Raw genomic sequence first — 18,726 nt, 5'->3', positions numbered from 1 at the left:
GCAACAAAAACCAACCCAGACTAGCACCCCAGTCTTCGAAAGAAAGCAATGAAAATTCAGAAATCAATCCAACAAATATAAACAGACGCTCAATGCCTGTGGCCTGGACAGGCACACCTTTTGATGTCGCTCAGTTCCAGTTTTGAGTTTTCTTGTATAATGCATGTTCATAAAATTCTTGCTGTAGCACCTGCTGCATGCACATCCTCGGTAATCAGACCTTTTTAGACATGAAATGCTGAATGAGGCTAAAGCACTTCAAATAGTCTCATCCCCAAGATTTCAATTCCAGCTGGTCCAAGGTGGAGAACAGAAACACAAATGCTGAGGACAACAGGAGTTTATCAGAAGCATGAATACAACAGAAGATACTCTTACAGAACCAGATACTGGAAATCATGATGTGCTGCATGCATCCCTCTATTGGTTTAAACCAGTCTTACAAGAATTCTGACCCTGCTCTCAGACAAAATAATGAGGAGGAACTGCATTCATGATTTCAGACCGGAAGACAAGAAGCAAGTTAACATTCACACCATGCAGATTATTCATGTAAATGGACAATTACTCGTTTTTAACATCACCAGCCCCTGAAATGGAATATCAAAATAAAAAAAAATAAATCAACTTAGTCAAATCGACTATTAGAGAATTGATAGCCCCTCTCTGCCATGGTCTGAAAACATACAGAAAGCTGAAAGGATTTGCATAACTATAGCCGGTAAGAAATAACTGCTGTGAAATTCATCAAATGTTAAGGTAGGAGCCATGACAACAGAGGCTTATAATAAAAGTAAGAATGTTCGGTGCAGTGGCACAGGCAACACTTCAACAACAAACTTAACTGGATATTTAAACAGACACTCAATACACTTACCCTGTGTGGTACTCCAGTCAAGGCCACCCACAAAGAGTTTTCTAAAATAAAGACAGAAGAAAATAAATTAAATATAGCATGAACAAAAAACTATCCTTAACAGTGGGCTACAAATTCTACCATCCACCTTCAATTCTTTTGAAAAAGCTACAAAAGGACGCATCAGATGCCCGTACCAGATGTAGAAACACTTAAGTCATGATGGTAGGAAGGTTTGATTGTGCAGTTTTGAACATTATTTGACAATAGAAGGTGACACGTTTATATTTACTTATTTGTCTAACGCCTTCATCCAAGGTGATTTAAAACAATAATGATACAATTGGTCACATCTCTTTTGGTTTTCCAATTAGAGCACAGGCTGGTCAAGTGACCTGCTCAGGGTCACATAGGGTCAGTGGCAGGAAGTCCAAAGCCTTAATCAGCTACACCACACTACCTGCAAGGGTAAACATTGGTAAATAAGGTGCCATGCCACATTCAGCTACATTACTTGTAAAATGAGTAACACTGGACAAATTATTTCAAATGTTCTGCTTCTTGAAATAGCTTTGGTGACTATGACAGACGGCTTCAAGATGAATACAAATAATTTTAGACAGACTATATGGTAGGAATTTGTAGAAACATTAACTTTTATTGAATTTTGTGTTGTTGCTGGATGGCTTTAATGAGGTTAAGACAACTATCTGCATTCCTGAGGTGAAAACCATCGCCAATGACCTCTTCTCTCTTTCCCACAGACCAGAGGATGAGTCCCCGGATGGGCCAAGGTGTTACTTTTAGTACAGGCCTGGCCATCCCACCTCCTCTTCAACAGGAGCCATTTCCACAGCAAAAGACACAGGAAGTCAGTGCCCATTCAGAACAAGCTCGCTTCACAAACGCAACTCCATGATAGAGAAAACCTTACGTTTTATCAAATGAGTACCTAGTCAGCTCCAAACCCTCTGCCACTCTGGCGATACACGAAAAGCAGAATTGACCATGTGTTTAATTTCTTAATGATGCGGAAAAAATTGTGTTAGATCAACAGAACTAAATCTTTTTCTTGCTGATTTTTGTTTGTACTGCTTGTCTGATGCTTCTCTTTTCAGTGTCCAGCATCAATAAGATTCCACTTGCTCTGATCCTGCATTTCTATCATTGCATTGATCTGGTGAAACATTTAACCAATGTTAGCCAAGTGTTCAAGTGTTTATGCAGAGGTGTTCGAAGCCTAGAGGCCTGTAACTGCCAGGACAACTGTCAATGTCATTAAATGCCTCCCATGTAAATTTCCTCTGGCCCCATTAGCAGATCTTCAAACTGCTGGACATTCAACATGTTTATTCACAGAAACCTGAAACAGCCCGATTAACAAACAGCCCAATATCTCCACAAACAGCCCGATTATGTGGCCATGTAAACCCTTCACCAGGTTATCGTTCAGCATTTTGTAGTCTGCGCATGTCTGTCAGCCTGTGCGTGTATTTACTTCACACTCTTTCAGCAGCCACAAACAAAAAGTCCAGAGACAAATGTCTGGGTGATCGCAATATTCCTTCTCCTGGCAGAAATAACCTGTCACAATGTTTCAGAAATTACTAAATTAATGTTGATGAGCCGACAGTGCTAAACTTGGCAACACAATCTCAAAAGCAGTGGCACAACACATTAAAAGTAATGCACATGACATAGTCAGATTACTTTTTAAAGTAACAAGTATCTTACTTGTTACTACTTTTCTTACTATCCTAAGCATATCTTATTAAAGTAAAAATATCTGCAGTATTATTCCAGCAGCACAGAGTGTAAGGCAAGAAGCACACACAGCTGTATGGCCGTCCTCTGTAGGGCTCAATCATATAAGCAAAGCAGAAAAGTGTGTGCTGTGTGCGATCCGCTAATAGAAACCTATAAAGCATCTCTTCGAGTAGATGTAATCAGAATATAAAGTTTAATATGTCATTGTGCTCTGTGCTAATATTTTAAATCTGCTTTTCTCTTCTTCTCACATGTACCAGATTTATTAAAGGGGCCCAAGCATTTAGAACTGCTAGGCAAGCATTTTAACACAAGAACAACTGCAAAATGGGCATTGTACGATTTCTGTGTGTCAGAGTCAACATGACATTGGATCCTCTTTTCCTTGTTTGGAATGGCATGATTTACCTAAGTGGGACCCTTCACACACACACACACACACACACACAGAGAGAGAGTGAGAATAAAGCCTTGGAACTTTGCCCAGCACACCTTTGAAGCCGACAGACGGATGGGAGAGAACGCCATCCGATCCTGAAAATCCTTCCAGCGCAGCAACAAAAATGGCAGACTCTAAACATCGGGCCCCCACTACCCGAAAGGTCTTGTCATGGCTTCCGCGTCCGTTATGCCGCATAAACCGTCATTAAAGACAGCTAAGTTATTTCTCCTATGTGATTTCTTACTGCCATATGACTAAGGGAGAGGTATCTTCTTTAAATATTAAATCTATAGTTTCGGGTTATGTAACACACCGCAATTACAAAAGAACTTATTCCAACAAGGGAGCTAGCGCCCCCTGCTGGATACAGTAGTGGTTTTTATAAAACACAAACTATCACAGGCTTCATGGTTATTTTCAAATTCACGGTGGGCGATGATGACGTTTAACACTTTTTTGCGCAGTTTAATGATGTTGAAGTGTTTTGCCAATGGATAACTCGACAAGATTACTTGCTCTTAACCGGGTTATTCACCTTAATCCATTACGGGTGTGCATGTAAACATTAATTGATGACATGTCTGACTTGTGGCCTTCCTTAAGTTATTTGTGGAAACATTGGTCCCGGATATCAGAATCCTTTGCCATCCTTGTTTATTGCTCTCATAAAATGTTTCAACAGCCAAGCTTTATGTTTCATTTTAATTATAAAGCACTTTAAAACAGAAGTTGAACCCAAAATGCTGTACAAACCATATACAGTGGAACCTCGGGCCACGACCATAATTCGTTCCAAAACTCTGGTCGCAACCTGAAGTAATTTCCCCCACAGGATTGTATGTAAATACAATTAATCTGTTCCAGACTGTACGAACTGTATGTAAATATATATTTTTTAAAGATTTTTAAGTACAAATATAGTTAATAATACCATAGAATGCACAGCGTAATAGTAAACTGTAAAAACATTGAATAACACTGAGAAAACCTTGAACATCAGAGAAAACTAACAATGCAATAGTTCACGCTATAGCGCTACAAACCGCTCGCTAAAAACACTTTTTTAAATGAGTTTTAAGCACACAGGAAAAAAATGAACATTTGAAAAATCCATAATTTAATAAACAACCAAGAAAAGTAACATTGTAACAATGCACGCTACGAACCAATCGCCGTAAACAGAAGTGAGGTGGAGGTTAAAATCCAACAGAAAAAAGTCTTCATTAAATACGAGGTTAAAACAGTACTCAAAGCAGTCTCTCAAAACAAGCCCGGTGCATTCTTTAACTGCCTTATGGCAGAAAAGTGAAGATGAGAACCTTAAAACTTATCCTAAACTGAACTGGAAGCCAATGCAGGGATGCAAGATTGGGGTGATATAGTCACACTTCTAATAGTGCACGGTAAGAGATGTGCTGCAGCGTTCTGTACCAGTAGAAGGTGGGAGAGGGAAGCCTTACTGATCCCAGAATACCAGGCACGACAGTAATCGAGCTGTGATGAGATAAATAAATCACTATCTCAAAATGACAATAAAGGGCGTGACTTTAGATAAAAATTTGACTATCACCAAGCATGTCCATGTCAAAATCATCTTTCACAATCACTCTCAAAGTACAAGCCTTAAAAGAAGAAGAGGCAAAAATTTCTATGTTGGGTCATCGTGAGGTTTATGTGACATTCTTCTACTCTGGATCGGCCAGTTCTTTTTAATTTAATAAGACTTTAGCACAGCCGTCCCCATTTGCAAATGAAACAGGACTTGGTGTATTCACGTTGCAGTGGGACTACTTTAAGATCAACACACTTGTTCCAGTTGTTGTAGTGGTCTTCTTAGATAATACGCTACCGTGGCTATTAGTCTGCCTGCCCAGGACTTTAAAATCGCCTGTAGCTCGCAAACCGTTTGAGCTATTGACCTGAAATTTGGTACACGTACACTATGCGAAGTTTACTATTCGGTTTCAGGATGATGGTTCACCTCCAAGGTTATTCCTCTATTTTATTTTATTGTAGAATCCAATCTCGGCAGCTGCCAACAGGGCAGACATGTGGCACATACGTACGGGCGCCGTTCTCATTCCTGCCACCTTTGCCGTCACTTCCTATACCTCTTCATATCTTAAATCATTCTTGAGGTAGATTGAACACTTAAGTACCAGCTTAAGTGAAAAATTAAGAAAAATGAAGTAATTGCAACACAAACAGACAAGCAGTTTTAACAGAAAAAGATGCTGACAGAAGAAGAGAAAAAGCGGGCCACTAGGGTGGAGAAAAGAGCTGCTCAGGAAGCAGCAAGTGCATCAACCTCTGAGCAAACGAATGATAAAACGTACAGAAAAAGAGGATGAAGACTTTGAATGCTCAGGTCAAGTGGATTCACTGTACAACGTGCAGTATATGTACTGTCATGATATACTTGCAATGAGAGGAAATCACAAAAAATAGTCAAATGCATTTAAACAGTATGGGATTTTTGTGATCAGCAGGCCGCAGGAACATACCAAAAAATGTTCAGGAAGCAAAATCTTCATAGTGCAGTGTAACTAGGAAAAATGTTTGTTTTTAGTGTAATTAATGTGACAGTACTCGGTAAACATATCGTGAGTTGACAGGCACAATTTAATGAAGGTGACTAGGCAGTTGCTCTTACTCTGGGGGTTCCGAGAAGTGATACATTCAAGTCACATGCCCAGTTTCAAGGGAATCCCTTCCAAGGAGGTCACATAAAATAACACATGTAAAAGGGACAAGAACTTCTTGGAATAGAATATTCCAGAACTGAATGGGGGAATGGGGGTCTGACAATGACTTTGCAGCATTTTAGACACACACTTTTCAGATTTTCTATTATTTTCCCTATTGTCATGTTTATTTCTAACCATTCTGGAATAAAACCTCCTTAAATTACTGGAGCATGTTAACTCCCTACTGTGTGGCCTGCAGCGCTACGGCAGGCAACTAAAAATCACAGGCTCACCAAAGCCATGGCAGTACAGCAGACATGAGGCGAGGTAAGCGAGGCAGAAAATAAAATGTCGTTGTCTGTATCAGCCAAATATTTTTAAGTTTGCGGTAGGCATAAACAACAATGAACAATTAAAATGCTAGCCTAATATTTGTTGATGCATCTACTGCAACTGAATGTGTGTATCTGGCAAGGAGTTGCATTTCTGTTGTTGTGATGTCACCATGTAGCATTGCTAATGCAGCTGACAGATGGCCACCGTTTCAACTGGTGTTCCGGTCAGGGCAGAAATATGAAGCCAGTCCTACAGAGTACCTATAACATTTAAAGTTCACAAGCCACTCAGACTGGAGTGAAATTGCAAATGTAGTAACTCTACCTGGGGACTTTTAAAAAAAAAAAAAAAAAAAAAAACAAAAAAAAAATGTAGTACACTTACATACTCAAATGAGACATCTTTCAATAATTTACACACTTCTTCAGTTTTTACCACTCTTTACAGAAACTGGCAGGCAGTCACTATATCACAAGTTGGACTGCTACTGGATTCACCATTGTCTCTTTTGAGTAATGAGCAGAGGTAGAGCTCACCTCTTTATATTCTCTTAGCTCATTAGGACAAAGACGTACTTGACAAACATTTATATCTCAAACTTCAACATGTGTTAAGATAACGTCCTTTATATTACAATGCAAACAGTAAATGCTTCTGTATTTGTGCTTGAATTTTTATGCTTGCCTTGTCAGACCTAGTGCATACAAATGACAACTTATTAATAAAAGTCAGATGCAGGTTGAATTTATAAAATGCAGACAATTTTTTTTCCACAGGACAATATGATTTATGGAGGGGGGGGAAACCAGGATTGACAAAAACAAATCACTGTATGAATAGTCGATCTTGGACAACAAAAAAAGTCAAAACATCAAAAACAGGTTGACATACATAAACATATGCAGGCCCTTACAGCTTGTCCAAGGACACCTTAAAAATAAAAAAATTTCCTTACTCTCTACCCCAACCACTCATTCTTAGGTCATTTTTGGACCAAACTATGTGCAGGAAATGACACCCTCAAAATAAAAAGTACGCTAACAGGTGCCTTCAGCTAAAATGGTCAGGCCAACTTGGAAGTTGTGCAGGCCGCATCAACTGACCCAAGGATTCACCTCTAATGAAGGGGTCAAAGTACAGTCGACCCTTGATATACGACCAGCCTGACATGCAAACAACTTAGTTTACAACCAAAATTGTTGTTTTGAATTACGACCAACATCTTGCATTACGACGAGAATGCAGTCACGTGTATCCACTTGTGCGATTGTAAACAAACACCCGAGAGCGTTTGTAAGCGGCAGTCAGAGCCCAGATACATGTGTTTGTGGACGTAATTTTGGTCAGTGCAGTGATTTATATAATTTATATTCCGATAATTGCTAAGGAAGGAAGAGAAGGTAATGAAGGTAAAGAAAGCGATCACAATCGAAACGAAGAAGGAAATTGTGTGGAAATATGAGAGTGGCGTTCGTGTGACCGATCTCGCTAATATGTACAGCATGTCGAAATCCACCATCTCGACAATTTTACAAAAAAGATTTGTAGAAGGAAATTCCTTCCAAACAATAACCACCTTCCATTTCATTCTCCTCCCTTCCTGCAAGCCAAAGATGTCAACTTAAATGGTGAGTACAGTATGAAATTGTTGTTTCTGGTAGGCTAGGCACTTTTTAATAACTTTTTGGTTAGTACATTAGAAAAATTATTGGTGTTTTTGGTAAATTATGCACATTACACAACCCTCTTATTAAAAAAAGTTAAGTGTTGATGTGGGAGGTTCGGAACACATTAAGGGCATTTCCATTATTTCTTATGAGAAAAATAGTCTTGACTTACAACCAACTTGAGTTACAACCAGCCCTCGCAAACAAATTGAGTTCGTAAGTCAAGGGTCCACTGTAACTCCTTTTCACAAAACTAGAGAGACAGGCACCGTGTTCCGAGTCTAGTCCTGCCTTTGCCAGCTGGGACAGGCTAAAGATCCCTTTTATTGTTACAAACGTGTCAGAAACACACAGAAGGCATGTTTTGCTTATATCGCTTCATCGGATTTTAGGCTTTTATTTTCAAGTGGTGCCACATGGGCTCGCGCCACTGTAAAGCGCCAGTGCAAAAAAAAAAAAAAAAATCTAATTTTATAGAAAACATTTAACTTTAGAACAGAGTTTTCTGTTGGATATATACAATTCATATATAGATAGATTATATGCAATGTTTGTGAAGAAATAACCTAAACTTGAAAATTTACCAGACTTATCCTTTACCCTTTAATGAGAGTAATACCCAAGAGACACAGCTGCATTACACCTTTAACAGACTCTCCTGTTTGTCATAAGGTTTACATAAAAGTTACCAACATGTGCAGTGTTGGGCTGTTTAATGGCTCAAAAGTATATGAAGAGTGCTCAAAAAGTGCACAAAACGATGCAGGGGTTTAAGACCCAAGTGCTCTGTGTCACTGTTTGTTTCCTCCAGTAGTCCAAAAGGCATTCAGGTTTGTTGAATTGGCCATGCTAAACTGGTTGTGTGTGTTCACCTTGTAATGGGCTGGCATGCAGTCCTGGCACCCAATTCTTGCCGGGATAGGCTCAAGCATCCCCGTGACCCTGCTCAGATTGTGCATGGGGAGAAGGTGTGTAAATACAAACTCCATCTGTAAGCAGTGCAGAGATCATTTAATCCCTCATATGTTCTAAAGCAAATAAATACAAATCACAGAAAAGGGCAAAACCACAATCACAAGCACGAATTCTGCAGGCATTTAATGCCAATAAATAAAGGCCTAATGAAGATGGAAGGTAAGCATTCAAAATAAAGCTATATACATTTTGCCTCAACCCCTTCTGTCCCGACATCCCCCGATTAAAACAAGTCTTCCATTGCCAGCTACTACTGAAGTATAAAAATTTGCCAGTTACACCTAACACATAAAACCCCAACCCCAACCCATTTACACCACTTAATTTCTATGGTAAGCTTTTTCATCACGGCTGTGTCCCACTTTCTGACTTCAGCAATTCTTATTTGGCCTCTTAATGCAAACAACGTCCCAGATTTCACAAGAAGATTAATCTGTGAATATCCAGGAGGCTCTGCTTCAACTGGCTATCTGCGATTTCAGTGACAGTACCGGGAGGAGGCTACGCTTACTGAATTCCTCCAGGAGTCCCCAGTTGGTGCTGGTGTCCATTTATCAAGACGACGCCATCAAAGAAAAATCTTCCAGATCGAGGGCAGCTGCTCCTTTGCCCTACTTGAGTGTGAAGGAGAAACAGGTACTTGGAGGGCACACCGCCTCTTTAAAAACTTCCAACGTAACCTATTTTCGTTTAGTAGGGCTTTTCAAAACCATAATGTTTAGGACACAGCACAGGCAGGTCTACTAATGCAAGGGATATGTGACTAAAAATACTGCATGTCAAGATGACTGCAAAAAGTCTATGATTCACAGACATCACCAGGTACTGAGGATCTTCTCTGGCAATGCTCTGCCAAGCTTTTAATGCAGCTGCACTTTGCTCTTGCCATCACTCTGATGCAGGGCCATCTTGGTCTCATCGTTCCACATGACCTTTTCCCAGAATTCTGCAGGCTCTGACGTCCTTTTTTTTTTTTTTTTTACAAACTGTAATCTGGCCATGTTTTGGTAGATAACTAGTGGTCTGTAATCTTGCAGTGTGTCTTGTCTATTTCTGCTCATGAAGTCTTCTGTAGATAGTTGCCTCTGGCGCACACACATCTGCTTTCTGAAGACCATTTCTGATCTGTCAGACAGGCGTTTTCTTTACCATAGTGAGGACTGTTCCGTTTAACAGTGGAGGCCTTATTTGGCCTACCAGTACCTTTGTGATTACTGAGCTCACCAGTGTGTTTCTTCTTTTTTATGATATTTCAGACAGTTGATTTTGGTCATCCTAAGGTTTTATCTATGTCTCCAATGGTTTTATTCTTGCTTTTGAGCTTTCTTTGACTTTCATTGCCACAGTTCTTGTCCTCATGTTGAACAATGGCAAGTGCAGATTCCAAAGAGTAGAAGCAGCAAGCCGGGGTATCTTATAAAGCAATGAAACAGACCTAAGTAATCAAACAACTGAAATGGGGGGATCCCATGTAGAAAAGTGTTGTCATTTTCTACACGGTGTGACCGAAATGTATGCAAACCCCCTTATATGGCAGTCTAGAATATGCACTTTAATCACACCTGAACTGTCTGATTTATGACATTAAACTGTGGAGCAGAGCAGTAAATCAAGGAAAAAATGTGTCTTTGTCGTAAACAGTATGGAGGGCACTGTATGTGGGCTGTTGTTGTGGTGCTGGTGTAGCAACATTTTTTCTGGCAACTCTGCTATTCAGATCATCTTTGTTTAAATATCGCCCTGTTGTGCAAGTTCAAACACCTGCACCAGTTTGTTTCAGAGAAGCTTATATTTCAGCTGAAGCTGATTGTGGGTTTAATCTTTACATTCACAACAATTTTTCGGGCAGTTGTGTCTGAAATCTTTCTTGGCATACCTGACTCTGGTTTGGTAATAAGATGAACCTCTAATCTTGCAATCCTTGATCAGTTTGAACACTACTTGTCTTCTTGAAGATCCTTTCGCAGTTCTATTGATTTCCCCTTATTTCAGGAACAATCAAAGACTGTACAGCCATGTATGAAATAATCAAGGTCTTTTTAAGAGTTAAGAAAGTTGACTATTTATACACAGACACTGACTACAATCAAAAAAGGCACAGGTATGGGGCCTCGTCCTTCATAGTCATCTCCACCGGTCTATTCAACATTAAGTGAATATAATAAAGGTCAATCATTCAAGGAGATATAAACCTTTCATCAGGGTACTCTGTGATTGCAGTTATGATTACTAAAGGACACACACACACCAATTCTGTAAGGATAAACTGCCACTAATCTATAAATATCTATCTATAAAAGCCAAATACCACTGACTCACTCATCACGAAATCTCCTAAACCATGAGGACTTGGGACTTGACATTTGGAATGTACGCTATCCTTGGCCTATAGGTGCTTGCTAAGAAACGGTTTAAAAATTTTGTGGTCCTTTTTTAGACCTGCTTGTATGTCTGTCTGCTTTTCACAAGAGAACTACTTAACGGATTTAGATTGGGTTGTTTTCTATAATTGTCTTGAACATTGTTAATTCTGCAACTTTTTCATTGCGTAAAGTATCATAGTTTCGCTTGCGGTACCAATTTATTAGTGTGAATCCGAGACAGACTCAATGGGCTGCGGGGCCCTCCTCATTCACACGTCTGCCTCGGAACGTAACCTTAACTCCGCTTAGCTAGCGAACAAGAGAACTACTTAACAGATTTAGACCTGTTTTATTTTTCTATAATTTGCTTGAACATTCCGGTTGATTTTGCAAGTTCTCTTATCACGTTAAGAATCATAGTTCGCTTGCTGGAGCGATATATTCATGCGAATCCGAGACAGAGGCTGCAGGCAGAGGGGAGGGCGAAGAGTGACGTCAGGAGTAAAGACTTGGGTGGGGCCCTCCTCAATGTCCTGTTTCAGTAATATGCAGGCGAAGCCGCGGACGATGGCTTATCACTAATATATTTTCCAAAAATTGCTAACACTTTGCAAATTCTGCCCACTTTGTCAATTTATGAGCATGAACTGGCAGCAGAAAAAGCAAAAAAAAAAAAAAAAAAAAAAAAAAAACCAAAAATAAAAATGGACACACCACGATTTTCTTTATGATCATCCATAACTTCACTAAGTCTTAGTCAATGCAATGGGCAAAGGCGCAATAAAAACTCCATCTCATCCAGAGAAGTGTAAAAAAGCTGCGACAAGCAAAATGTATGCCACCTCTACTACTGTCTCACTCAAAGTTTGCATCTTCTTATATGTATAGATTTCACGTGCCTAAGTGTGATGATGCAAGTCTGACTGCACAGCACGGAAACAACGAGCTATGTGTCTGCTGAGTCATCAGCAAAATAAATTACTCAGGTGTGCTTAAATGATAACTATTGCTTTTTTGATTTAATCGTAGCTATTGATGTATATGCATAATGTACACGTTAATGGGTTTAGGCAAAATAACATTTGCTTTATTTCATGAGCAATGAAAGCAGTTGTAGAAGGAAATTTCACTAAATGTGTGTCTATGGATACTTTATGTAAATTGACGATCTGCTAAATATGCGAGTGTATGTGGAAATGATTTCATCTTACTACACGGAATTATTTTCAGATAAATGCTGAATCACAAAGACAAGGTTATCTCATGCAAAGTAAGGGTTATAAGGCAGTAACCACAAGAACTACTTCACACAAAGGGTTAAACAAGTTCAAAAACATTGAAACTGACACTTTGGATGATATACTGGGATGGCTTAATCATCAGACAACATCTCGGACTAAATGGTCTCCTCATTTATGAATGGCACCTGACTGGTCTCTACCTCCTCTCCCTCTACAAAGAGACCATATGTAGCTTCACCTACATTCTGTTTAAACAACAAGCAACAATGAGGCAAATCTCCAAATGTCCAGTACAGAGGTAACTGCAGCTGTGCTTTCCCATTACCACCACAAATTCTCTGTTGGTTTCCATTAAATACACACTGGCACTCCACACGTGTTTGGTTCCAAACAAAGCTGCACACCTTGTTTTTCTGAACTGATGTTTTGCCACCATTTTCATCATGCAAATATCAAAGCATGACAAGGAACAAGGGAGTTAATAACATTGCTTGCTGTATACGTTAATGGCTTCAGACACGGTTAAAAAATGTAAATGAATTATTTGGTTTTGTACTACTTCTGCTCACAAAAATAAAATGAAAGACCATCTTGCCTCTAATGACCTGTTTGTGGAAGTTCAGTCTGGTTTTAAGGCCAATCACAATACAGAGACAGCACTCGTCAGAGTGACTAATGATCTCCAAACTGCAGCAGATCGCGGTCTTTTAACACTGTTTTCTTTAGACCTTACGGATGCTTTTAAATATGGTATATCGTGACACTCTTTTGTTTAGACTTGAGAATGAGTTAAATATTGCTGGAAATGCTCTTGCGTGGTTTAAATCGCACCTTCAGGACTGACAGCAATTTGCTGCCATTGGTAGGTTTTGATCTGACCCATCTTATTTATTCCAGGGTGTCCCGCTCAGGAATCAGTTCTTGGCCCCCAGCTCTTTATCATTTATAGGTTTCCTCTCTGTGCCATTATTAGAGAGTATAGTCTACGCTTCCATTGTCATAATGATGACAAACAGATTTATTTACACATTACGCCAACATCACCTCCTCCTGAATTGGTTGATTGTTTGGCTGACATCAAACACTGGTTATCGGAAAACTTTCTCAGACTGAATAGTGATAAAACTGAGGCTTTAAATTAGTGCATCTCCAGGTGCTTTAAGGAAAATAGGCAACATTTCCGTAAAAATCCCGGGCTTTAATGCATCTTTGTCTGTGCAAGTTAAAAATCTTAAAAGTGTTGTTCTTGATACCACACTCTCCTCTGTTTCCCCAATAATAAGATTTGGTCTTATATTAATTTTTCCTCAAAAAGACGAGCTAGGGCTTATTTTCAGAGGATGTCTCATTTTCCATGAACAAAAATCTACATTTCTCTCAATTATATATAAAAAAAAAAAAAACATCTTGGAAGGAGATGATACATGATTATCTCTAAGACACTAACAACCCGCAAGACAAGGCAGTGAGACAAAAGGACAGCTGCTGCACAGGCTTTTAAATGATCGACACGCAGCACAACAGCAGCTGATCTGACCACGTCTCTTTAGCATGCATTCAGTCGCGCCGCGCCCCCAACCAATGCGAGCGGCAGAGATGCTGAGTGGCTGGCGTATCCCAGGGGGGGTGGGCGAGTGAAGCGAGCCAGGGGGTTGGGTACAACCCCCTAGTATTCTGGAACAAAAATCTACATTTATTCAAATACAGTCATATCATCATCTTCTGGAACATCATCATAACTCTCCAAACCCCGAATTGCATTATGAATTTCTTGCGACTCCATTTCCTTTAGAACAATTGGCCCCAATCTCTTATGTCTAGCAATAGCGCTGTCCTTAAATGAGCACCTCTTGTCCATGTAGTGTAGCCTGCTCATACTGCATTTGGATATTCAACTTCTTCTCTTTGCATAAAGCAGTAAGATTTTTGCCCTGGGACTCCTCCACAATTCCTATCTTGTACTCGACAGAATAGCTCTTGTTGCACTCATCTTGTCGAAATACCGGTATTATTTTCTGGTCATGTGTGTGCATACAGTAGCGGCAGGCATTTATCGCTCATCCAAAGTCACCTGCGCGGGATCGTAACTAGGGCTTATTTTTGGAGTAGGGCTTATATTACGAGCATCCTGAAAAATCATGCTAGGGTTTATTTTCGGGGAAACATGGTAATATAACCAAGGTTGCCTTTATCCACTTTATACAAACTTTAAGGCTGCGTCCATTGCTCTCTGATAGTGCAACCGAGACACTCATTCATGCTTTTGGTACCTCGCAACCTGACTACTGCACCGCAGTGTTGTCTGGTATCCTTGCTCAGAGCCTAAACAAGTACAATATATACAAAATTCAGTGACAAGGACAAAACAACTTTTAGGAGGCCGAGAAAGGGATTTCATAACTACACCACTGTGAAACTGGTCTTATTGTTTTGTGGGATTTCTTTTACCAGTAATATGAATCATTTTTGTCATTTACAACCAGAACTATACAAACACATTTATTATAATAAATGACAGCATCTATCTTGTACCAATGGTGCATGTCAAGGTCAGGGATATACAAGACAATAAGCACACATGAGCAACTCATAGCAGACCTGTTCAATCCATAATATGTGGGTGGGTCTGAGGAACGCAGAGAGCAGGCCAAGGAGGGAAAAACCACTAACCATCAGACGAGCATTAATGAAAAGCATCACATCTGGTATGAACCAATAGAAGTGCAACTGTGGCACAAACTGCAGATAACTTTCATGATCATTACAGGACGTGTCATGACAAAATCTGCATCAGACCTTACTGCAATACTTACGAGATTGCGTAACTGCAGACCAGTCAAGAGGGCCCATGCTAACCTCTGCCCCAAAGTTGAATGTGGTTACAATTTGCAAGCAGGCATTGGAACTGGCCCGTGGATCAATAGAAAAAGTTTGCCTGTTGCAATGAATTTCTGTTGCATCATGTGGATGGCAGGGTACCTGTGCATCATTTACCTGAAAAAGTGATGGCTTCAGGATGCAATATGGAAAAGACGACAAGCCAGTGGAGGGTGTCTGATGGATGCTGCCAGAAGACTTGACTCGAGGTAACGTTAACATTAGTATTTAACATAAAACGATATGAGTGCTAGTTAAGATGATAGCTAGTATAAAATGTACGCTAACTACGGCTATATGTAATGACTAGTCTAAGAACGTAAATCAATATGTTAGTAATATCTTATAGTAATCTAAGTTTTGTTCAAGAAAATAACCACAGAAACTAATATGCTGCTGTCAATGCGACAGAGCTTGAGCTTCTTTCGTGTTATTATGCAAGTCACACACACCCCTACCTCACAGTGGTTCATAAAATACTACAGAAATCAAAATATTAGGTGGTGTAAAAAGCAAATGGAGCCTAAAATACACCAAATCCAATACAGCAGAAACATTCAGTTCTGCTTGTTTGCAGAGAGTTGATTCAGCAGGTGTAGGGCAACCCTTCAACATAGTTAATGTACATCAGCCACTCTCCTTAAGTACTTACAGTATGATATTTACGCCTAGTAATAAGTATCAATAATTACATAGTTCATCTCTAATTACATAGTTCATCTCTTTTATCAGTAAATCACAGAACTGTAAGGAGAGCACTGTGCAGAGATTTAGCACTACCATGTTCAGTTTCTGCAAGCAGCCGAGTTCACAGCCTGCATTTTGAACAAGATTATCACAGACATGTGCCCTCTGACCATGGTGGAGGATGAAGGCTTTCAGAAGAGGATTTCCACTTTCAATGCCAGGTACACACTTCCTTCAATAACACACTTCATGAACATGAAGGATAAAAAAGTAAGAAAAAAATCAAAGGTAAGCTGAAGAACACCCTTAAGGAGACTGACGGCATTGCACTCACAACTGACATTTGGACGAGGGCTGCTACAGAGCCACATCTGGAGGAGGACTAGGAAATGCAGTCCCACGGCCTGACAACAATGCCCGTTGGAGAGAGATACACGGCTGCAAATATTGCAGAATGGCTTGAGGATATTATTGCCAAATTTGACATTTTACCAAAGAAAAACAAAGCTCTTATCCAAGACAACGGTGCTAATGTCATAGCAGCGGTGATGATTTTGGCAGGTCACACCTGAATTTGGTTGTGCAAAGTGAACTACACCAAGCTATCTCTAGTGTGTGGCTGCTTCAAGATGCCCCGAATGTTTTAAAAATGTGAACTAGCCTGCACCAGCTATAGGATAAGCATTAACAAATGGTCACACGACAACATGCTGGTGCAAGACGCACGTACTCGCTGAAACAGCACATATCAGGTTATCCAGGCTGCTGGAACAAAGATGGCCAGTGACTGCTACACTCTCTGACCCTGCTGTGATTCAGAGGAAAAAACAACTACCTCGATCTCAATCCTGAACAGTGGAACCTGACTGAGGTGCTACTGTAGGTCAGGCCTTTGAGCCATTTGAAGGAGCTACGGTGTTTCAGGGGGCAACAATATTATCCTCTCTTCACTTCTACAAGGTAGGACAAAACCTTAAGAAGTCCATACAGAGTTCAACTTTTGAGACTGCGCCAGTAAGGTCATACAACGCTCATGTGGCACACTGGATCACAGCAAGAAATGTGTGTTACAACCTGAATCTCCAAACACAGTTCTAATTACTGGTGCTGCTCTGGATCCCAGCTTTACAAAAATTAAGTTCCTGCCTGCTGATGAAGTATTCAAGGTCCAAAGCACAGTACAAACCATGGCACTTGATGTCAAAAAGGAAAATAAGTGAAAATGGGGCCTCTAGCACAAAATAAGATAACCCTTTAAAACATCTCAAAGGTGCCACTTTGTTCCTGGACAACATACTGGGATCATCATCAGGCTCCAGCACCAGTGATGAAGATAAGGAGCAGAAGTTAAACCAAGCTGTGCAGAAAGCCGTCTTGATGTATTTCAGAGAACATCCCCTTGTGCAAGAAGGAAAATCCACTGTCATGATGGAAAACAAATGCAGCATGTGATCTAACGCTGGCAAAGCTGGCAAACTTTTTTGTGTATTCTAATAACATCCAGCCATCGGAGCGTCTCTTTTCTGCAGCAGGAAACACTTCATCGAAGCACAGAGCAAGCCTCGGTTCTGAGCATGTTGATATGCCGCCACCACTTCATGCTCCTTTAAAGGGCTACACACACACATACACACACACACAATCTTCCTCATCCAGAAGATGCCAGAATTTCTTTTTTTTTAATTTTGGCTCCTACAAATGCTAGGAGGCCTTCCAAGAAGACAGTAAATGCTTACATTATGCTAAAGCTGTAATTAGGTTGAAACATGTAGCTCTATAAGTTGTGCAACTTAAAGGCATTCTTTATGTGTTATTATTTATTGATGCCTTAGTTTTAGGCTGTATGTATACTCTATTTTGAAAGACATTTTGTAATTGATATTATTTCTGCATTCATTAGTTTTTGCATTTCAGGCAATGTTTTCATTAAAAACCCAGAATGTAATAAGCACTTAAATGCACTAAATGGGTTTAATTTTGACAAAATAATTTTATTGTATGTAATTTAAGCAATAAAAATGTTTTTTCTAAAAAGGAAAATCAATTAGCTGTTAAGACATCTCATTTTTTTTTTTTGTATATTTACTATTGCTCTTAAATAAAACAAAAGTATATCTTATCCAATTAATATCAACTGTACATGCCCAGCTAAGGGCTGCTGAAACTTTCACACTTAAATAGGCCCCTGGGGTGAACTAAACATGAGAGGTCAAAGCTTGCTTTGGGGGTGTTTAAATACTTAAATATGGTGTCTTATGACTTTGGCTATGTTTACTTGCAAAATGGGCATAGAAAGTTGCTAATCCCTTTCAAAATGTTCACCTTTTATTATCCTAAAAGCCAATAAGATGACCAAAACAAAATGAGACTTCTATTGTTATTTACTAATTGAAGCGAAAAATTAAAGGGAAGTTTCTGAACAAAATAAATCAGAACTGTGCTGCATAAGAAAACACCCCCTTCAGTCTAAGTTGCTGTAATTACAGCCATGTGCCTGTTCAGGTCCACCTCGATTACCTCTGCACACCCTCAGCCAGGTATTTCTGCTCTGTTCTCCTTACAGAATTGCTCAAGCTCGGTAAAACAGGATGTTGACCATTAAACAGACTACCATCTTCAAGTCATTCCAAAGATAATGAATAGGACTTATGTTGGGGGTCCTGACAAGGCCAGTTGAGGATATGGACCTTCCTGTCCTTCACCCACCATATGCTTGGCTTTGGTAGTGGGTTACTGTCATGTAAAAAAAGATTGAGATATATATATTTTCAACCATTCTATGATCTGCTTCTCGCAACTGAAAGAGGGCACCGTGGCGGATGTTAGCC

At 39.8% G+C, this 18,726-nt stretch overlaps 1 protein-coding gene across 5 annotated transcripts in view; it reads right to left on the bottom strand.

Annotated features, from left to right (window-relative positions):
- The window catches only part of dazap1 (DAZ associated protein 1), a 122,099-nt gene that overhangs the window by 86,312 nt on the left and 17,061 nt on the right, over window positions 1-18,726 (bottom strand). For all 5 annotated transcript variants that reach the window (XM_028816636.2, XM_028816635.2, XM_028816634.2 and 2 more), the window contains exon 2: window positions 878-918. In XM_028816636.2, coding sequence (XP_028672469.1) covers window positions 878-918 — 41 coding nt within the window. The remainder of the gene's footprint in view (window positions 1-877; window positions 919-18,726) is intronic.

This window comes from Erpetoichthys calabaricus, chromosome 12 (genome assembly GCF_900747795.2).
Source record: "Erpetoichthys calabaricus chromosome 12, fErpCal1.3, whole genome shotgun sequence".
Lineage (NCBI taxonomy): Eukaryota > Metazoa > Chordata > Cladistia > Polypteriformes > Polypteridae > Erpetoichthys > Erpetoichthys calabaricus.
The sequence above is the reverse complement of the archived record's forward strand: the minus strand, read 5'-3'. Positions and strand labels throughout refer to the sequence as shown.